This window comes from Pristis pectinata, chromosome 26 (assembly GCF_009764475.1).
Source record: "Pristis pectinata isolate sPriPec2 chromosome 26, sPriPec2.1.pri, whole genome shotgun sequence".
Taxonomy (NCBI): Eukaryota; Metazoa; Chordata; class Chondrichthyes; order Rhinopristiformes; family Pristidae; genus Pristis; species Pristis pectinata.
In genome coordinates, this window is record NC_067430.1 from 9,102,807 (window position 1) to 9,126,566 (window position 23,760).

The window sequence follows — 23,760 nt, forward strand, 5'->3', positions numbered from 1 at the left end:
TCCTGCTAGCTGGTTGAGGTCGTGGGCTTGGAAGGTGCTGTCTAAGGAGTCTTGGTGAGGTGCTGCTACTGTGTGTCGATGGTAGAGAAAAAAGTTACCCCTCAGATCTCTTTTAAATTTCTCCCTTCTCACCTTAAACCTGGGCTAGTTCTAGACTCCTCTGCCCTGGGAAAAAATTCTGAGTATCAGATCTATGCCCTCAAATTTTATAAGCCTCTACAATTTCACCCCTCAGCCTCCCATGTTCCAGCGAGAATAAACCCAGCCCATCCAATTTCTCCTTCTAACTGCTGCCTTCCATTCTGCAACATCCTAGTGGACCTCTTTTGCATTCTCTGTATTGCCACCATATTCTTACTGGTATGGTACAACTTTATAGAACATTGGTAAGGCCACAGCTAGAGTACAGTGCACAGATTTGGTCACCATATTATAGGAATGATTTGATTGCACTAGGGAGGATGCAAAGGGGATATCTCAGGATGTTACCTGGGATGCTGCATTTCAGTTACGTGAAAAGAATGGATAGGCTGAGTTTGTTTTCTTGGACCAGAGGCAGCTGAGGAGGGATCCAAAAGAGCTACACAAAATTGAGAGTTCTAGGGCTGGTAATAAGAACATAACAGAGATTTCTAAAACCAGAGTGCATAAGTTTAAGGTAAGGCATAAGAGGTTTATGGAGGATCTAAGAAACACTAATTTCATCCAAAGGGTGGTTGGAGGCAGGAATCCTCAAAATGCTTTAGTATCCAAATGTGCACTTGAATTGTCAAAGCACAGAAGGCTAAAGACCAAGTGCTGGTAAATGGGATTAGTATAAGTGGGTACTTAATGGTCAGTATGGACATGGGTGGGTGGGCCAAAGGGTTTGTTTCCATCCTGTATGACTCTAACCACAATCCACTGCATCCGGGTACCTCTTAAGCAACTCAAGAAAAGAAAATTCTGAAACTCTGATATTGGTATTAGTATTGGTTTATTAGTGGCACTTGTACCGAGGTACAGTGAAAATCTTGTCTTGCATACCGATCGTACAGGTCAATTTATTACGCAGTGCAGTTACACTGAGTTAGTACAGAGTGCATTGATGTAGTACAGGTAAAAACAATAACAGTACAAAGTGTCACAGCTACAGAGAAAGTGCAGTGCAATAAGGTGCAAGGTCACGACAAGGTAGATCGTGAAGTCATAGTCCATCTCATTGTATAAGGGAACCATTCAATAGTCTTATCACAGTGGGGTAGAAGCTGTCCTTAAGTCTGGTGGTACGTGCCCTCAGGCTCCTGTATCTTCTACCTGATGGAAGAGGAGAGAAGAGAGAATGTCCTGGGTGGGTGGGGTCTTTGATCATGCTGGCTGCTTCACCAAGACAACGAGAGGTAAGGACAGAGTCCAAGGAAGGGAGGCTGGTGTCCGTGATGCACTGGGCTGTGTCCACAACTCTCTGCAGTTTCTTGTGGTCCTGGGCAGAGCAGTTGCCGTACCAAGCCGTGATACATCCAGATAGGATGCTTTCTATGGTGCATCTGTAAAAGTTGGTGAGAGTCAAAGGGGAGAAACCAAATTTCTTTAGCCTCCTGAGGAAGCAGAGGCGTTGGTGAGCTTTCTTGGCCGTGGCATCTATGTGATTCGACCAGGACATTGGTGATGTTCACTCCCAGGAACCTGAAGCTCTCAAACTCAGCACCATTGATGTAGACAAGTGCATGTACACCACCCCTTTTCCTGAAGTCAACGACCAGCTCTTTTGTTTTGTTGACATTGAGGGAAAGGTATTCCACTTCCAGGATTATTCTCTATTTATATGGAATATTTCTTGATAGTGGTTCTGAGAGTAGTGGAAACCCCAAAGGCTACATGAGCAGACAACATCCAGCTGCAATACCGAAGACATATGCCTCCAGCCAAGCTGTTCAAGTATAATTACAACACTGCAATGAACCCGAAATGTGGAAAATTGCTCAGGTTAATTCTGTTCACAATAAAGCAGAACAAATACAGTTCAGCTAATTACTGCCCATTCAGTCTATACTCAACCATCAGTAATATGATGGCAGGTGGTACTGGTATTGCAATCAAGGCACTTACTCACCAATAATCTATGGGTTTTGCCAGCATCACTCAGCTCGACTGTCACAAACTTGGTCCAAACAGAGCAAAGAGCTGAATTCCAGAGGTGAGGTGAGAGTGACAGCCCTTGACATCCAGGCAGCATTTGACTAAGTGTGGCATCAAGATGGCCTGATGAAACTGAAGTCAATGGGCATCAATGGGAAAGCACTCCAGTGGTTGGAGTTACAATTTGTACAGGACATCATTGCAGGATGTCCTCAGGACAGTGTTCTGGACTCAAACATCTTCAGCTGCTTAATCAATAATTTCTTTCCATAAAGGTCAGAAAAATATAAGCTGATGATTGTATTATTCAATTCCATTCACAACACCTTAGTAAATGAAGCAGCCCATGCCTGCATGCAGTAAGGCCTGGACGACATTCAGGCAGGGGCTGATTAGTGGCAAGTAGCACCCTTGCCACAAAAGAGCATGGTGATGATCTCCAACAAGAGAGAACCTAATCACCCATCTTTGAAATTCAATGGCATTACTATTGGCAATTGTCCCACCATTCAATATCCTGGAAGTCAGCAATAACCAGAAACACAACCAGATAAGCCACAAACACCATGGCTGCAAACGCACGTTGGAGGCTGGGTCTCCTTCTATGACTCACCTCCTACACTCCAAGCCTTTCTATCAGACAGAAGGCTCAAATCAGGAGTATGAAGGAAAGAACTGGAGTGTGAAGAGACAAGTGGATGAGTGCAGTTCCAGCTACTTTCAAGTCCAATATCTTCCAGGTCAAAGCAGCCTGGTTGACTGGCACCCCACAAGCCACCTGTAACATTTATTACCTCAGCCACTGGCACACAATGGGTGTAGTCTATACAATCTACAAAATGCACTGCAGTTACTCACCCAGGCAAATGCAATAGCCCTACACAAACACATGACCTCTACCACAAAAAGAGAATGGTGTCAGGTGCATGGGAACTGTGGTTCTGAAGAGGCTGGACAAACTTGAATTGTTTTCTCTGGAGCGCTGGAAACCAAGAGACAACCTGATAGAAATATATAACATAATGAGAGGCATGGGTAGAGTACATAGCCTTTTTCCCTGGGTGGAAATGTCAAATACTAGAAGGCATAGCTTTAAAAGCGAGAGGAAGAAAATTTGAAGGAGATTTATGAGGCACGTGTTTATTTTACTATATAAAGAGTGGTAGGTGCCTGAAATGTGCTGCCAGCAGAAGTGGTGGAAGCATATAATAACACTGCTTAAGGGGAATTTAGACAGGCACATGAATAGGCAGGGAATGGACGGATACAGATCATGTTCAGGTAGATGGGATTAGTTTAAATTGGCATCATGGTCAGCACAGATATCATCGGCTGAAGAGCCTGTTCCAGTGCTGCACTGTTCTGTGTGCCATCACCTGCTGATTTACCCTCAAGTACCATCCTGAGTGCGACATGCATCACCAGTGCTTTATCTTTGCTGGGATTAAATCCAGGAACTCCCTAGCAACAGCATTGTGGGAGTACCTTCACAAGGAGGACGGTAGTTGTTCAAAGTGATGATTCACTAACTGTCTTCTCAACAGTAAATGGGGCTGGTCTTGCTAGTGATGGCCATATCAGGAAAATGAGTAAGGAAAAAATTATTTTATAATTTGTTCGAGTAAAATTAATACCCTGGGTTTATTCTTCATTACCTTTCACAAAGATCATCTCTTACACCCTGTTATTTTCTATACCTCAAAACATTCCTAAAACAACAGACTGCATGCATAGTTTTATACATTTCTACATCACATAACAATAAACAAGATAAGGTAAAATACAGTATAGTCTGCTCAGAGGGATGTCCCACTACGATCAGATAGTTGGTGCCAGTTCTTGGCTACAGAGGAAAATGCTAATATTCAAAACAATTAGTTACCCTATAGTGTTAGCTGAAGGTATGACATGTCAAAATAAAAGCATTTTATTTTATACTGCATTTATGAATGGTAAATAACCAATGGTAGAAATGGGCAAATTAATCCAACCTTTCATCAAAATCACACATCAAATTCAAAAGATTTGCTTAAAAGGAAAGAAATGAAGTTTGATTTATTGACTTAGTAAATGCTCTAGTTTAAGTTAGTTATTGTGACCTGTTCACAAATACAAGTTGCAACATCAAATTTAGTTCCAATTGTTCAAATACAGTTTGCATTTGTGTTCAGAGCTGGCTTAAGAATAAGTGCTGACATCTGCTCTACATTGATGATACAATTTTACAATTGCAATATATATCGTGTAATAGGCAACTGGCACTACAATTTGCCATGGACTTCAAACACTTCAGCAGAAACTTACCACATACCCAATAATTCTTTGCACAAATATAAAGCTTTTTACAACTAATTCTCTACATATGCTTCTCATTCTCACTGCAATTTCAAACAGCACAAACTGGAAGGACTACATCCACCGTACATGCAATTCTCTGTAGAAGTTATCAACCATGACGATCAGGAGGAAACACTACCTCAGAATTTCCTAAGTGAGGGAGGATGAAGGTGATTGAATCACAACATGTCCCTTCTGCCTATTGTCTAAAAGAGAAATATTGTTAGGTCACCCACTGCTTCGTAGTTTGGTCAAAAAAAAAAGCAAAAATCATACGACTGACATTATTCATATTAATGCCAGTAGTTAGAAGCTGGGTGTGTCCAACCAAGAAAACTGCAAACATCAAGAGTATGATTTTCCAAATCTGCCTAGCAACGAGCTTCAAAATGCAAAGATGCAGAATCCAGTTATTTGCTCAGACCTATCATTACATCAGAATAACTTCAAGTCAGGAGACCAAGCAGCTTGAGTGTTTGCTTCAATTAATACTAGACGATCCCAGAATTTTGCATGTCAAGGTTCCATAAGGATCTGTGCGCTTTGGAACTGTGGTTTACTTTATGTTGTATAAACTATGGATCCTAAATAACTTCATATAAATTACATGAAATTCTAGGCTGTTTTAATATTGTAAGGTGAAGGGGCTGCACTACCTCCAACTCCACAACTTACTTTATCACTATTTTGTCTATTTTCAAGAACCATTCTCATTTTTCATGAGCAATAAAGCCATGAAAATAACAGGACTGATTGTTACTTAGCAACAAGATGTTTTATCGTTCTCTATTCTGACACTCAACCCCTCCCAAAAAGGATAAATATCCTTCGACTTCTTTGGTTCTTGTTACCTGTGAGAGGCCTGGTGAAGAGGCATGGCCTGGCGGCGTTGCAGGGAGATTTGGATGACCTTTGTTTATTTCGTGTGTTGTGTAAGCAGCAGGTCCTGCCTGTCTGGGCACCTGTGGGACCTGACAGAGACACTAAATGTTAGGATAAAGTGGTATCCGCAAAACATAGCAACATACATTTGGGTAAAAAAAAAGAAAATTGTTTGAGTGTAATTTAGATCATTGGGCAACAATGCTTGATGGGGATCAGAACTGACAACTGGTGCTGTTTCTAATAAGTGTTATTAAAATATTAAAAAATAGAAAAGGCAATTTAAAATTGAACCATCCACCATTTCAGAGAAAGGCTGTGTTCCTAAAGCTTTGCTTATATTTTGTTAGCATTAAATTAATACAAAAGATGAAATAAGCAATCCTAATTTTATTTGCAATTAAATTAATTTAAATAAATCAAATTAGTGATTGAGAATCCAGAATGCACAAATATAAGCAGTTTTTAATCTCCTTCAATGCCAAAGCTGTTCTCAAATCTAAAGATGTATTAATTTAAACTCCATTGCAAAACTCAGAATATTGATGCAACCCAAAAATCAAATTTTTCATTTAGGTTTTTTTTTACTAACAGCAAGTTCTATTCCTTTCAGGATCATCCTCCAGACCATACATACTACAGCTTTTGAAACACCTCAAGAAATGCACAAGAATTTAGGCACCACCTATTATTTGCATTTTTATGAGTTACACAGCCAAGACATTGCAAATTATACATTTCAAGATTAACAGGATTTATTTTTATTCTTGTAGCATAATGCTATGAAGAGGTAAGATGCCAATTCAACAATGGCATAAATCCTACAGGTCATCTGCCTAACCCCTCAATTAGAGAATCTTGCAAGCTGAAGACATCATGAATAGGTTAAGAAAAAATATAAATCATAGTAAAAGTGTATAATTATAATAGTAAGCTCCACCATAAACAAGCTTCAGCAGTCTTTTTGCTGTATGTCCTATTCAGGATTAACTGGCAGCAAGTAAGTCTAGTACAACGTTATTGATATGATATTATGGAGTCAACAATAATTTCCACATCCAGATGGAATGCAGAACCAAATAGTTAAAGAATACAACGGAACAACCACAAATATGAAAACAGCAATTATAGCAGAATTTGGCCAGCAATATGTGGGTATTGTCAAAAATTTATGAGTTTCATTATTAACATTACAAAATGAGGTCAAAGAGGATTATACTGACAATCAAAATAAGACATCTATTTCTTGGCATTCTGCAAGAATTACTGATTTGTCAATGGTTTTGGATAATCTTCCAAGACTGAAAGTTCCCCACTTCCTGGGAAGTTATGGTAGGAAGTGGAAGAAATGCAATATATAGTTTAGTATTTTTTGGGAGAAAATGAAACCTAATCTAGCAGTTAGATTTCACTGTTAATTGAGTCCTTCAATTTGCTCACAGCAAATTCTAATTAAGAAGCACAAAGTATCACCATAAAGACCTGAAAAATCTGAATGCAAGCTATTGTGTCTGCTACAACCTGGTGATGTGCTTATTTGTTCAACAATACAATCGTTAAGCATTACTGGTGAAGCAAATGGGAAAGTCAAGCAAAAGACAAATCCTAATCAGGAGGCTGTACCCATCATGAAAGATTATATAGCCTAGAGGTCTTTTCCGAAGATAAGGAACTATATGATGGGATCCAGTAAGATTGTGATGGGATAACCATACAGCAGATACTACTACTGTTAGAGAGAGATCCAAACAAGGATTTAATAATTCAAGATAGCTATTAATAATCCAAGAGGGTAATCAAAATGATCATCTGAAGAGTGCGGAACATACTAACAAAGATGAGACAAATGGCACAGATTTATCTAGATTGAAGCTAGTAAAACCAAGGAGAAAGGAACAAAACCGTTTAGGTTGCATGACTATGAATAGAAGGAAGATCATGAGAAGAACAAACACAATTGCTCACCAAACATACTATTTAAGAAATAAGTATGCCAAGCACCTTTGCGTTAGTTGGCTTAATAGAAAGAATTCACCCCATGAGAAGCCCAGCCCATCCTGTTCCCTGGCCCTTTAACTTGCAACCATAGGAAGTGCAATACTTGCCCCTACACCACCTCCCTCACCACCATCCAAGGACCAAAACAGCCCTTCCAAGTGAGGCAGAGATTCACATACACCTCCTCCAAACTGGTCTACAGCATTCAATGCTCACAATATGGTCGCTTCTATATTGGCGAGGCCAAGCATAGACAAAGCAAATGTTTTGCAGAGCACCTGTGCTCTGTCCGCAACAGCCATCTTGAGCTGACAGATGCATGTTATCTCAACTCCCCACACCAAACTGAATGTCTTCAGCCTTCTCCGAATCAGAAAAACAGCATCTCATATTCCACATTGGTAGCCTAGAGCCCAATAGTATGAACATTGAATTTTCCAGTTTCAGGTAACCCAGTCCCCCATTTTCCTTTCCCAGTCCCGCCAGGGCCTCTCTCTCCTTTTGTTCTTCTTTTCCATCCATCACATGGTAGGCTAATTCGGAAGATAAGAACACATGGGATCCAGGGTGAGCTAGCAAATGGATACAAAATTGGCTTGCTGGAAGTAGTCAGGAGGTGGTAGAGGAGGGTTGTTTTTCAGATTGGAGGTCAGTGACCAATAGCCGTAGGGATATGTGCTGGGTCTACTGTTATTTGTCATCTATGGTAACCATTTGGATAAGAATGTAGTTGCAATGATTAGCAAGTTTGCAGATGAAACCAAAATTGGTGGTTCACTGGACAGTGAAGAGGGTTATCTGAGATTATAACAGGATCTAGATCAACTGGGGAAATGGGCCAAAAGATGGCACATGGAGTTTAACTTGGGCAAGTGTGAGATGACAAGTTTAACTCTCCGGGGCCCTACCATTTACTATGCAAGATAAACCAGGGCAGAACTTGCATAGTAAATGGTAGGGCCCCGGAGAGTATTGTAGAACAGCAAGATCTAGGGGTAAGGTACATAGTTTCCTGAAAGTGAAGATACAGGTAGAAGGGGTGGTGGAAGGCACTTGGCATGCTTGCTTTCATCAGTCAGGGCATTGAGTACAGGAGTTGGGATGTCATGTTACATGGTGAATGGTTAACATACCTTTTTCCCCCAGGATAGGGGAGTCTAAAACTGGAGGGCAAAGGTTTAAGGCAAGAGAGGGACAACTTTATCCACAGAGGGTGGAGGGTATATGGAATGAGCTGCCAGAAGAAACTGTAGAGGCAGGTACAATTACAATGTTTAAGATACATTTGGACAGGTACATGATAGGAAAGCTTCAGAGGGATGTGGGTCAAATGCAAACAAATTGGACTAGCTCAGGCAGACAACATGGTTGTCGTGGACAAGTTAGGCCAAAAGGACCTGTTTCCAAGCTGTATAACTTTATGACGATAACCCCTCATGACCAAGGGTCATCACCCTGCCCCACCTTGTTCCACCTGCCCATCACCCATATACCTGGGTTTCTTCTCCCTTAGATCACCTTTCCCATATCATCCCTGACCTGATTCTATCTGCCCATCATCCTGCCTTCATCTGGTTCCACCTACCATTTACCAGCCTCTATCTTGCCTCTCCCTCACTTCTATATACTAGCCATCTTCCCTCTACACTCTCAGTCCTGATACAAGGTCTCAATCCAAAATGTCAGCCATCCCTTTGCCTCCACAGATGATGCTTGATCCACTGAGTTCTTCCAGCAGTTTATTTTTTTTGCTAGTTCCAGCACAAACTGGGAAGGCTGAATTCAACAAATTTTTGACAGCCAACCCCAAGGGCTGAAGATGTGCCACGATAAGATGATTTTTTTTCCCCTTTAAGCACTTGAGCACACATTGGGCTTCAAGTGAATTATGTAAAAGGCCAAAGGCACTTGATGTCTGAATGGGAGTGAGATGGTAAACTGAAGTAAAAAGCAACCGGAAACTCCGGATCAGCCTTGCAGATTGAATGGGACGTGATCAGTAAAGCAGTCACCCAATGTTCTGTTTCTCCAGTGTAGATGTGACTTCATCCTTAGCACTGAACACAGAAGTGCAAGTGAATTGCTGCTTCAATTAATGTTTGTGTTCCTGGATGATGGCAAGAGAAGAGGTAAAAGAGCAGGTGTTGTGTTTCCTAAGATTGCATTAGAAAATACAATGGGAAGGGGGGTGTGTCTTGGTGGAGATGAAAGAGTAAACCAAAGTGCTAATTCTCTGTGACTTTATTAGTTGATAATAAAATTGATTATAAAATTTGAGAATAAAGGGGGAAAAAACAATACTGGCATAATGATTTGCTTGGAGACACAAGAGACTGTAGATGTTGGATCTGAAGCAACAAGTAATCTGCTGGAAGAACTCAGTGGTTCTAGCAGCATCTGTGGGAGGGAAAGGAATTGTTGTTATTTCTGGTTGAAATCCTGCATCAGTATTGAGTGTGGAAAGGGAAGATAGCCAGTATAAAGAAGTGTGGGGGGGGACAGTGGTGTAACAGGGACCAGTATGTGATTGGTGGACTGAGAAGGGGTGAAGGATGACAGGCAGATGGAGCCAGGCAGAGCAGAAGAAGGGGTGGAGTTAGGAGAGAGGCGGGTGAATGAAAGGAGGAGACAGACAAAAAGGCAGATGGGGCCAGGGGAAAGGAGTGAAGGTGGAGACAGCTAGGAGGGTGATAAGCAGGAACAAGGGTGACCAGTGCTGGAATCTGTTAAGTAAGGGAGGTGATAATGGAAACCATAAGGAGAGAGGTAGGCAGATGAAACCTAAAGGGGTGTATGGGGGGAAGAGAGAAGAGGAGATCCAGTGGGTGAAATGTTTGGGTAGTAGGTGGATGGAAATGGGTGGTGGCCAGGCACTGGAGGACAGGGGAAATGGAACAATAAAGGGAGGACCAGAGATAGATCGGAAGAAGGAAGGGGTGGGTGTAAGACACAGGAGACACTGGTTACCTTAAATTGGAATATTCATTGTTCATACCACTGAGTTGCAGACCACCTAGGTGGAAAATGAGATGGTGTTCCTCTAGCTTGCGCTCTCCTCAACATGGCAATAAAGACCAAGGACAGACAGATGGGTGTGGGAAAGGGAAGGAGAGTTGAAATGGAATGCAAATGGGGCTCACAACTGCCATTGCCAGACAGCGCAGGTGCTCTGCAAATCGGTTGCCGAGTCTGTGCTTGGTCTTGAATCAAGTAGATGAGTTGGAAGAGGTGCATGTGAATCTTTGCTTCACCTGGAAGGGTGTTTAAGCTTCATCAACCACAGTAGGAGAGAAGCCATGTTTCCTGAAAAATGAGGACATTTTAGATGTCCTAGAATGAAGACCTCACCTTGAGAGCAGATGCAGTGGAGGCAGGGAGACTAGGAGAAGGGGATGACATCCTTACAAGAGACAGGGTGGAATGAGATGTAGTCTAGCTGGCTGTGGGAGTCAGTGGGTTTATAGTAGATGTCAGTGGAGAGTGTCTCCCAAGATGGAAAGAGAGAGATCCAGAAAAAGGAAAGAAGTGTCAAAAATGGTCTGATTGAATTTGAGAGCATGGTGGAAGTTAGTAGCAAAGGTGATAAAACTGATGAATTTGGCAAGGGTGCAGGAAGTAGCACCAATGCAGTTGTCAATGTAATGGAGAAAGAGTTGGGGAGTAGTACCAGAAAAGATTTGTAGCAAGAACTGTTCTACATAGCCAATGAAAAGACAGGTATAGCTATGGCCCCTGCAAGTACACATGGCTACACCTTTGATTTGTAGGAAGCGAGAGGAGTCAAAAAGGAAGTTGTTCAGGGCAAGAACAACTTCAGCTCGGCAGATGAGAATGTTGGTGGACAAGAAACAGAGATCTTTAAGACCTTCCTGATGGGGATGGAGGTGTATAAAGACTGGACAACCATAGTGAAGATGAGGCAGCAGGGACCAGAAAATGAGAAGTTATCAAACTGATGGAGGGTATGTGAGGTATCCCGTATGTAAGTGGGAAGGCACTGGACAAGGGAAGACAGGATAGAGTAAAAGGTATGAGGAGGCAAGTTCTGTGGGGCAAGAATAGGCAGAAACAAATTATTTGTTTAGCATGTTTATTTTCCTGCTCAGGAAATTAGACATTTCTGTGGCCAAAGTGAATCATCCAGTTCTCAAATGAAGATCAGAACAGAATAGCAATAACAAAAATGCCTCTCAGACCTGAACAGTTTCTCTAAATTACGAAGCAGAACAGCATCTGGAAAAACAGCAGCAGACCCAGCAATATCATTGAGAACATGGGCTACACTTAATTAATTGAACATGCCCTTGAAACTGAGTGACTGGGTCATAGTCAACTTAACACCTTTATTGTTCGTTGCACTTCAAATTTTAATGAACAGCGAAGAAAAAACAGAACACTAGAAGAATTCAGTGGGTCAAGCAACATCTGTAGAGGCAAGAGTTGTATGTTTACATTTCAGGTCGTGACCCTGCATCAGGACTGAAAGCAATTTGGCTTCACCTGTAGTTTGTCCACAACAGCCATGCATGTCATTTATCCGCTCCATTGCACTCCCACACCAACCCGTCTGTCTTCGGCCTTCTCAGTTGCCACGATGAAGCCAATCACAAATTGGAAAAACAAAATCTCATATTGCACTTGGATAGCTAACAACCCAGTAATATGAAACTGAATTTCAGGTGACCCCCACCCCGGTATTCTCTTCCATCACACACACCTGTTCACCTAGGTTTGTTCTCCATTTGTTCACCTTTCCCATCTCCCAGTTCCATCTGCCCATCTTTTTACACCCACCCCCCCCCCCCCCAATCATCTGGTTCCATCTTTCACCTGTCAACCTCTGCCCCACCCCTCCCTCACACTGCTATATACTGGTAATCTTTCCTTTTCCCCGTCGGTCCTGATGCAGGATCTCAAGCCAAAATGTTAACATACACGTTTTGCCTTCACAGATGCTACTTGACCTGCTGAGTTGTTTCAGTGGTTTTTTTTTCCCCTCTGGAATACAGCATCTGAAGTCTCTTTTGTCTTCAAGAATGAGCAGAAATGTGACACCAACCAGAACAGATGATTTATGAACAGTAACTGAATTAGCTTATTCACTTGAAGTGAAATGTGGAGGAACAGACTTCCATGTTAGAAGTATTGAGAATGGAGGCTGGGGAGCAAAACAGCAACAACTGATAGGAAAATGGGCAACTCTATGCAGGAACACCATGTTCAACATGACATCCTGAGTTCATATTTAACAAACAGCAGCCAGAGCATAAAGTTATGAAGGAATATTATTATGCTCTTGAACCAGTAAAGAAATGCTATCAACATTATGTCCACATGTTAGCATCTGCTATTATATTAGATTCAACAAATATTAGATATGTGTTGAATCTAATATTACCCATATTATTTGAGCTAATGCCTTACCACAAGTGTGACAGAGATATATTGGCATGTTGTTATCTTGTGAAACTGATGAGTGAGAAAGCACATGGGGTTTTCGCGTGTTGATCTTGGGGACAGAATGGACTGTGATGTTATTTAAAATGCTAGCCTTGATATTTATAATTTAACATTTTTAAATAAGGAAATATCTGTTTAGCAAATGCAAGAAACTGTCCACTCAATGAAGACTTCTGCAAACTTGGGAAATTAAACAGATCACAAGAACACTTGTCATCTAAAAAGGGACACAATTGAGGATTTAAGATGAATTTTACATTCCTGTCTGAAATAAAATCATGTAACAGCCTCAAGCACTATTAAACTGTTTGGCAAATAGAAGGCAAGTTCCCCCATAAAAACCCAGAATAAATTAGATTTTGAATGTTGGCAGATTATTCCCCCAAAACAAAGTATGTTCCAGTCATGCATTTTCCAGCAATACAGATGGTACTGTGGAGTACAAATGCAATGGGACACACAAAAAGCAATCCAAATCTGGCCGAGCTGCAATGGTACCCTACGCATTATTTGAATGAGTTGTCAGGGATTCTAAATCAACTGGAACATCCATTAGCCAGATTCCCATGAAGTCCACAGAATTCTGTGGATCAGAAACACTGGCAATCATAGTTGCTTAGCACAGTATACACAATCATCACACAAGTTGCTGGAACTCAAACGTGGACTTTTTTCTTAAAGCACTAGGGCAAGAGACTATGGTCTTTAAAATTAAAAACAGTTCTGACAAAGTTAAACAAATTTCCGTATTGTTGAATTCTGCATAATAAACCAGCACAGTGCAACTTGCCTTTAGTGATTCCAAATGTGTACAAGTTATCCACATTTGGCTCAGAGAACTGTCATTTTTGTTTTAATACATTAGTAGCCATAATTTAACACAATGAAGTAATGGTGTGAATGTCTCTACAAAACAGTGGACAGTAGTATGCAAGTGTGAGGGATTGAAACTCCTTGTGCCACAAATTAGGCAGAATAAGATTCAGCACAGAACAGAACACAGGAGGCAGTTACTAAGCCCTCTATCCTGGTTCTCAAAGGGCAATTGCTCAGGCAATTATTTCTCCTTCAAGCATTTATTGTGAACCGATTTAAAAATCACATTCCTAAACAACGATAGATTACCAATATTATTGATCAGTACAAAATGCAAAATTCAAAATAGTCCAATTTCCTTTATAAAATCCAGTGACGCAATCAGAAGTTCTCCAACCGTCTCCCCCCCATCCGGCCTTGCTCCTCTCTACCCTTAAACCCTTCTCCAGTCCTATAACCCTCAAAATCTCCTCAATCCTCCAATCCCAATCTCCTGCAGGCTCCAGGTTTACATATTAAATAGTGTAGTCATAGATTTAAGACTAAGCTTATACACCAAGAACAGTTTTCAGGATGAGATACTACATGGGCAGAATTGTGAAGCCCACAGAAAGAAACAAGGTGATGGTTAAGAGCAGCAAAGAGCCTAAGTAGATGGGTTTCATTTCACTGGCCCTTGCTCTCCACCTGCTCTGGGCATTGATGATCTGTGCAGACCTAGTTTCAGGGCAATAGAAAGGATGTGATTCAATCATGTAGCTGATCAGCATAAGGGTGCAGATACCACTAGTCTCAGTCCAGGGGGATTTACCCCAGAACTGGTGCTGCTCTGATCTCTTGCATCAAGAGCTGGTGGCAAAATCAAAGTGATCCCCAGGTTTCAGTCTTAAGAATCTAGTCTAAGTCTGCTCTACTGTTCGAGTCATACATAGAACAGTACAGCAACAGTACCTATGAGAGGTCAGGTCCTTGCTGCATCTCCTTCCTCCCTCTGTACATTTCTTTCTATCCTGCATCTCCCATGCCCCCCCTCAGGTGTGGTTACGATTCACCAGAAAAGAATTGACTGCTGTATCCAACATGAAGCTCATACATAGTGGGATTGTTTCATTTCAGAAGGTACTTTTACATTACAACATGCAATTAATTTCCTTTGAAATCTACTAATGAATCTGTTTATACCACCTTGAATGCAGTCCAAATTTTTAACTACTCGTTGCATAAAAAAAGTTCTCCCTCATATTTCCTCTGGCTAACCATTTTAGATTGATGTCCTCCAATCAGGAGAAAGAACATCTTCTTCAAATTGCCCCTTAACTGTTTAAGGTCTAAGAAGAATTCCAGCTATTCCAACCAATAAACATCATTGTAATTCCTCTTTCTTTAAGCCATTATAATAAATCTCTTCTATATCCTCTTGGAAGCTTCAAATCCTTTTGAAATGTGAGATCCATATTACAGCTAGAGCCCAATAAGGATGTTAAATGATTTTAGTGCAACATCTTGGCCTTCGCTTCTAATTTGAAATTTCATATCCTGTTATTAATTGCTTTGTTTGCATGTCCTGACACTTTCAAAAACGTGCATAAACACCCTCAGGTGTCTTTGTTCTTCCATCCACTTCAAAAATTGAACCATTTAGCTTCTCATGTTTCCCATTTATAATTACAATAAACCTCTTCTCCAACAACATAGTTCTCCTTAGAGGCATTTGAAAACTGTGTGAATAAAATGGTATGCATTTGGTACCAATAACATACGCAGAAGGCACAAGATCTTGCAAACAGAAATATCAAAGCAACGAAAGATGCTAAGACAGTACTTCAAAGACTGTAACCTCAGTGTTACTCCCAGTGCCATGTGTGAGCAAGTACAGAAATAGGAGGACAGACGAAAATGTGGATGGAAGGTGGTGCAGGAGGGAGAGCTTCAAATTTCTGAGCATTGCGACTATTTCTGGGGCAAGTACAACTGTACAAATTGTACAAGTTTACACCTCAATGGGACTAGGAGCAATATGCTCACATAGGCTTTGCTAATCCTCTTGGGGAGGATCTAAACTTGGGGTGGTGGAAACCAAAGAGGGAAAAAGAAAATTCAGGAAAGAGAAACAAAACTGGATAGTTGAAAACTAAATGTGCAAGGACATTTGACAAATTGAGCATGATGGGCAAAACATTGAAGGAAGTGGGGTAGCATTACTAATTGAGGTTGACATCAGCATGGTAGTTGGAAAGGATCTTGGCTTGGCATAGTTGTAAAGAATTAGAATCACTAAGTCGAGCTTGACGGCAGCAGGGGGTAGAAGATACAGGTAAATGTTCATATGCCTCAGAATAGTAATGGAGATGGAAGGCATAGTATGAGTGAGGAAATTAAAAGGAACATGCAACAGGGATAAAACAGAAATTATTGGAGACTTCAAATAACACAACAGGGCAAATCAAATTATTATTAACAATATGGAGGATGAACTCCTACAATAAATGCAAGATGTACTTCTGGATCAGTATGTTGAGAAACTGACTGGAGAACAGGTTATTTTAGATCCACTTCTGTGCAACAAAAGGATTAATTAAGCTTGTTGTAAAGAATCCTCCAGGAAAGTGTAACCATAATGTCATAGAATTTTACATTAAGCTTTAAAGTGATGTAGTTCAATCTGAAAAACAGTTTTTAATCTAAATATAGGAAACTATGAAAGTATGAGGAGGTTGGATGGGGTAGATTGTAAAAATATATTAAGGGGTATGACAGTGTACAATGGCTAGCATTTAGAAAAACTAATACATGATTTGCAATAAATACATGTTCTTTTAAAACAAAGAAATGCAGAGGACTTAAATACTGTGTGTCTGTCCTCCTAGAAAATATGAAAAGTACTCCCAGAAATACTGGATAACAAAGGATTCAGGGCAAATGAGAAAGTAAAAGGAGATATTTTTAAAAAAATGTATAAGAACTGTATTAAAAAAGAATAAATAAGCCAAAGAAACGATAAATTCCAAGGACCTGATGATCCCTATACCAGAGGTTTGAAAGTTATGGCATTAGAGATAACAGATGCTTTAGTTATCATCTTCCAAAATTCTATAGAATACCAGAATGGTTCCTGCAGATTGGAAGGTAGGAAACTGGAATCCTCAAAGAGGAAACAAGCAACTACCAACCTATTAGCATGACATCAGTAATAGAGAAAATGCTGTAATATATAATGGAACTTGTTATTATCACTTAGAAAATAATGTGATTGAGCAGTTTTTACATGGATTTATGAAAAAAATATTTTACTACTATATTTGAATTCTTTGAAATTTTATCTAGAACCATAGAACACTACAGCACAGAAAACAGGCCATTTGGCCCTTCTAGTCTGTGCCAAAACAGGATTCCGCTAGTCCCATTTACCTGCACCCAGTCCATAACCCTCCAGATCTCTCCCGTCCATGTATCTATCCAACTTATTCTTAAAACTCAAGAGTGAGCCCGCATTTAGAAAAGAAGTAAACTAGTCAATGTATAGTATTTAGATTTTCAGACTTACTAAGATTCACACAAAGGAAGTTCGTGAGCAAGATTAGAGCATTTGGAATTGGGGGTAATATGCCCTCATGGATTGAGAGTGAGACAGAAAACAAAGTAATAAACAGTTGTTCTTAGTTCGGTAGGCTATGACTAGTATGGTACCATCTATTGGAATGCTTGGGCCTCAGCCAAATTAGTGATATTGGTTGTGAAAAATTGAGATACCACACATTATTTTCAAGCTTGATAGTGAAATGAAACTAATTGAAGTGTGCACAGTGATGAGGATCCAAAGAAGCTTCAAAAGGGATATAGATAAACTGAATACATGGGCAACAACATGGCAAATGGAGTACAATGTATTAGATTAACCACGTTGGTAGAAAAAAATGCTAAGTATTTGTTTAAACAGAGAGAAATTGGGAAATGTTGACATTCCAAGGGACTTGATATCCTTGCTCCCAAGTCAATGAAAGCCAACATGGAGGTGAAGCCAGCAATCAAGGAGGCAAATGGTATGCTGGCCTTAATTTCTGGAGGATTTGTATTAGTGTAAAGATGCCTTAAGACAATTATATAGGGCCTTGTTGAAACCACATTTGTAAATTGTGCGTTCAATTTTCTCTCCTTACCAAAAAAACAGATTTATTTGTTATAGAGGGAGTCCAGCAAAGATTCAGCAGACTGATTCCTATGATGAGAAGGCATTGAATAGACTGGACTTCTATTCTCTTGTGCTTTACAAATTTTGTATGTTTCAGTGAGGTTAAAGAGTTTGACAGAGTAGATATTACAATGTTTTCCCCAGCTGAGAAGCCTGGAAATACAGGTCAGAGTCTCAGAATGAGGGGATGGAAATGAAGAAGCACTTCTTCACAGACAGTAGTGAACCTTTGAAATTCTGTACCCCAGAGGGCTGTGAATGCTCAGTCACTGATTGCATTCAAAACAGTGATCAATAGATCTCTTGACATTAAATAAAACGAGGGAACTGGGATGGGATAGGAAAAGACCAATTAAGGAAGACCAGCAATGACAATTTTGAAAGGCAGAGCAAGGTTTATGGTGGTGAATGGCTGACTCCTGTTCCTAATTCTTGCATCTGTGTGCAATCATCAGAGTTACTGCTAAATCAAAAAAAGTAATGCCACACAAATGGAATGTAAACTGAATTACTAATTCATGAACAATAAGGGAGGCCACAGTTCCTCTGACTCTCAGTGACGCACTGCATTCCACCTCAGAACAGGAAATGGAAAGTTACATCAGTTTGTATTCACAGTATTCCTTATTATAAATCACAAAGAGGAAGGTTGGGTGCACAGCTCTTCAAAGAGAAAGTGAAAATATACTCTTCTACTTCCATTATTTATGGCAGATAGAAACATTTGCAGGAAAGGGAAAAGTAGTTCTGCAGAAAAATTGGCTTAAAACAATTTTCCATTACACTTACCAAATCTAAGTTCATATTTCTACAACTTTATGACAATTGACTGGTACAGCCTTTACCCTTTCTTACAATCCCTTAGATAAGGTCAAGCTTCTTGAGAGTTGTTGGTGCTGCACTTTCTCAAGCAAGTGCAGAGAATTGCATCATGTTGCAAACTTGTACCTCGTAGATGGTGAAAAGGCTTTGGAATGTTAGGTGATAAAACGTTCGCTGCAGAATACCAAGTCTTCAAACTGTTCTGGCAGTCACAACATTTATGCAGCTGGTGCACTGACTTACGGATCAATTATTACCCCTCAATGTTAATGCTGGAGGACTAGGCAATGGTAATATCATTGAACAGCAAGGGAAAATGGTGGAAAAATCTCTCATCTTAGAGACAGTCATTGTCTTCTGTAACACAAATGTTCCTTGCCACCTTTCGGTCCTCGACTGAATGCTGTCAAGGTCTTGTTTATGCAGTCAAGGACTACTTCATTTAGTGAAGAGTTGCAAATAGAATTGAACAGTGCAATCATCAATGTACATTCCTAGTTCTTGCCTTTTCATGGAAGGAGAAGCAGCTGGTCCAAGGACAATGCCCTGCCAAATTCATAGAGTGATGTCTTGGGGCTGGAATGATTGACTTCCGACAACTGCAACCACCTTCTTTTGATACCCGGTGACTACCGTTTTACCAAAGGATCCTTGATATTGCAGCAGTTACTCTCATCTGGAATTCAGCTCTTTGGTCCATGTAGTGTTGAGGTCTGCAGCTAAGTGGTTCTAGTGAAACCCAAACAGGGTGCTGTGAGCACATTATTGAATGCTACTTCACACTACTAACAAAGACAACCTCCATGACTTAGCTGATAATTGAGAGTAGACAGTTTGGGCAGCCATTAACCAGATTGTTCTGCTTTTTGTGAACAGGACACACTGGGCTATTTTTCTACATTGTCAGGTAGATGCCAATGTTGTAACTACATTAGAAATAGTTTGGCTTTAGTACAACTTCTGAAGTGTGGGTCTTCAATATTATAGCTGGGGTACTGTCTGGTTCCATTGCCTTTGTTGGATCCAGCAGCATCACAAATTGACAAAGGGAAACATAATTGCAAACATAGGATGACCCATTTTCTCCCATTCAGGAATTTCAGATTGTAATCCAACGTAAACTCTTCACTATACACATAATAAAGATTGTTATATGAACTTCTGTCCCATGATTATGAATTACCAAGAACCAGCAATAAGGTGTACCACAATGGACAAAGGAATCCTCTGGAGTCTTTTCCATTATTACTCGAATTACCAAGCTACTACCATCAATTGAAATGTTTAATTTGTAATGAATCGAGTCCTTTCCAAGCTCAGAAGACATTCAGTACTCGCTATACTCAAATTCTCCAAGGTAAACATATTAAAATAACAAATTGAACTTATGGGCAGCATGCCAGCCTAAAATCTGTCACCAACCACGAAGGATCCTCTCTTTAAAATCTTAAAATGTTATAAAAAAAAACTCCAATAAAATTCACAATATTAGATGACAATTATAGAAAACATCGTTTCTGGATAATAATACAACCCAAACTCAGGTGATTTATACTGAAATCAGTGAGGTTAATGTGATGACATGAAGACTTAACAGCCATTGAACGAAGTTGTTGCAACACTAAACGTAATACAGTGCTTGTTTATATATACACACAAGACTTGGAAACATGTCTTGCCCAGCATAGAAAAACATCATGCAAAATCTCATGTGATGTGCTCAACAGCATTTTTTTCCTCATCATGTGCCCAATCAATCTGGTGTAAACATTTTAGTGATATCAATAGCATCTATAAACACCTTAATGCATTGCAGACAAAAGCACATACGTTTTTTCACCCTGCACAGTCTTTCAAATAACTTACAGTTGGACCTGATAACATACAGTTTTGTTTGGCCATCAAACACCAGTCTTTATAGCTCCATTTACTCCTCTGCTTGCATTATAAAGGTTAGCCTACAATCAAAACTATAATTGCATCGCAAGAAGACAGAGACTAAATCCAGACTAAATCCTGGAAATTTTAAATACGTGCATCAGAACCACTGAGAATCAATTGTTTTTGGAAGGCACGATCACAGACAATTCAAAAATGACATTTATAATGTTTGCATCATTAGTCCTGATCACAAATATTTCATTAATCTCAATATGAAGAGCACTTGAAAGGTAAAACTAATTCCAGAAGCAGTTCTGCATATAAACAAGGCTCCTTTGAAGTTTTATTTTCCAGAGGGAGGTACATCAGATAACAAGTTTAAAGGAGATGTGCGAGGCAAGTTGTTTTCTCACACAAGAGTTGTAGGCGCCTGGAACAGGTGGTGGAAGCAGATACAATAGTGGCATTTAAGAGGCTTTTGGATCGACACATAAACATGCAGGGATTGGAGGGATATGGATCATGTGCAGACAAGAGATTTAGTTTAATTTATGTAGACATCATGGGCCAAAGGGCCTGTTCCAGTGCTGTATAATTGAATAGAACATTTATCCCATTTTATTAAATATCCATTCCTTAATTGAATCTTCATTGCTTGCCTCATTTCAACACAAAGTCAATCTGGATATTATTTGGAGCTAATTTAGTCATAATGGACAGGAGGTCGTAACTGCATATCAAGGGGCAAGTAGACCCAGAGGCACTTCCTCATATTCAACAGGGTCAAGCCTCTACCCACAACTAGCCAGACAGCTGAAGTCTACAAGGCAGATGAGAGAAAACTGACAACAGCACTGCAGAAAAAGAAGACATTCAAGTGGAGAGAGCAAAAAGGAACATGGTAGCAATGTGAGACAGTATGGCTACCGCATAAATATTCTATGTAGCTATGGCTAGGAGTTATAAAGATTGAACTGTCTGGCTGGTCCAATTGTATGGGTGATTCTTCAATGGATTAAAAGAACTTGGGAGTACTGGTAAGAAGTCAAAGCATCTAAATTAAAATGCAGCACGAGAGAATTGAATTATTACCCAGGTACACAAATTGGCTTGTGCAAACCAAATTAAAAGATTAAATGAATGATTGAAGTGGTCATGAGCGAGGCATTGAGAAAGTTATAAAAATGCAAGTTGTTCCATTGAGGAAAGGCGGCAGAAAGAATGAGTACCTGGAAAAGCAAGTAATTAGAACAGTATAGAGAACTTCCAGCAGCAAACTACCACAGATGTTGACAACATGAAATAAAAACTGAAAATACTGGAAATACTCAGCAGACCAGATCACACAGTGGAGCATTAATGTGGAAATCAAACATGTTTTGGTACAATGAGACTTTAACCTATAGCTAGTTGGGAGGATTCAGGAAAGGATACATGCAAAAGCAGTGAAAAGACTGCTGACTAGAATAGGGATTTGGATAAAAATAAGTACAGTGAATCAGGAAGGGACGCTTAAAATGACATTAATGACTAACGTGACATCAGGGAAAAATTTTTTTAAAAAGCTAAACATACTATAGCTGATTGTTCAAAACAGATGGATTAATAGTATGCAGAAATAAATAGATTTGATCCAACAGACATAATGGAGAAGTGGTTGCTCACTGAAAACAACTAGCAACTAAATATTCTTGGATACATAACATTTAGAAGAGATAAATAAAAAAGTATTGCAGGGTGGGTATGATGCAGGGAAGAGATAGCAAGATTGATGTTATTAAAAATGGGATAAAGACGAGAGAGAAAATACAGAAAATCAAGAAGAATAAATTGGGACAGAACAAAAAAACAGGGCAAAAAACACAGATGGAAGCATATTTATATGACATACCCAGTGTAGTTTGAGAAGAGAATAAATCAGGAAATGGATGTCCATGTTACAAATGTACCACCGTAATCATGGGGGATTTCAATTTTCAGACTGGATGAATCAAATTGTAATTAGTGTGGAGGACAAGTTCATGAAATGAGTTAAGATGGATTTCTGAATCAGTGTATCAGGAAACTAATTATAGAATGCTATTTTAAATTGCATTCTTTTACTTAAGGTGACTTGCTTCCACTCCAGTTTGGTAGGTTCCAAGGTGACTGATGAGGCCAATGTGCAAACGGCAGAGTCTGCCACAGATAGGACAGGAGATGCCTGATAGGTGGGAAGTTTCTGAGGTAGTATGCTCCTTACGCTGGGCTTCCGTATCTGTCAATGATGGACTCTGCACTTCTCAATAATATCCTGTATGCTCTCCTTCCCCACTCAGATGGGCTGGGGGCTAGCTATTCCTAGCAATCAGTGGAGTTGTACTTCTCAATGCAGCTTTCAAAACATCTTTTAATCTGCATACCTGGTAACGTCCTCCTGCGACAGAGCTCGGAATAGTCTATTTCAGTAGCTTGAACAAGGGTACGTAAATGATTTTGTCTGCCTAGAAAGCCAACTATAATTAAGGCCTCCATGCTGGGATGTTGGCCTGGGAGACAATGTTGACACAGGTTCAATTAACTCTGCAGTGGATTTGAAGGATTTTTGAGGAGACAGCACTGGTGGCATCTTTTCCGTGCTTTGAGGTATCTACTGCAAGTAGTTCAGGTATCAGAGGCACATTGGAGGGGAAGCATCACTGCTACTCAGTAGACCATGTTTTACACCAGGCCTTAGATCTCGATCTTTAAAACCTCCTTTACTTCAATCGACCAAAGACTGTGTGGGCATATTGAAGCCAATGGTAAATTTCATTGTTTTTGTCTGTCTTTGCCGAGAGATGACTTTCAAGCTGATGTTGCTCATTTGTTTCAAAGTCCCAACGGGATCCTTTACTGTCAGGAGGATGGAGTTATAATGTAGGACCAACTGATAGAGGACATTTGTTTTGCAGATGCTGGGCCCATCATCTCATTTGCTTCAGTGAATGAGTCGACCAAGAATTACAGCTCAGGCTCCAAGCAGGTGCAATAGCATGCACTGTCTGTATAATGCTGCTCGCCCATCGAGGCTGGGGTGACCACGGTCCTGGAATGTAATTGCAGTACACTGGACAGTTTCCACGATGGTTCTGAAGATTAACATCAATCCCACAGGAAATATATTAAGAGTGAAGTACAGCACCAGAATGAGAAATACTGAAAAAAATGTCAGAGCAACAATGCAGCCTTGTTTGAGACTGGCTTTCATAACATTAGCTCTAATGTGAACCTATTTG

General features: G+C 40.1%; 1 protein-coding gene across 1 annotated transcript in view; it reads right to left on the minus strand.

The window, feature by feature from the left end:
• The window catches only part of LOC127583306 (eukaryotic translation initiation factor 4 gamma 3-like), a 266,563-nt gene that overhangs the window by 189,977 nt on the left and 52,826 nt on the right, over positions 1-23,760 (minus strand). The window contains 1 exon segment of the mRNA XM_052039146.1: positions 5,307-5,426. Within this exon segment, the coding sequence (XP_051895106.1) occupies positions 5,307-5,426 (120 nt within the window).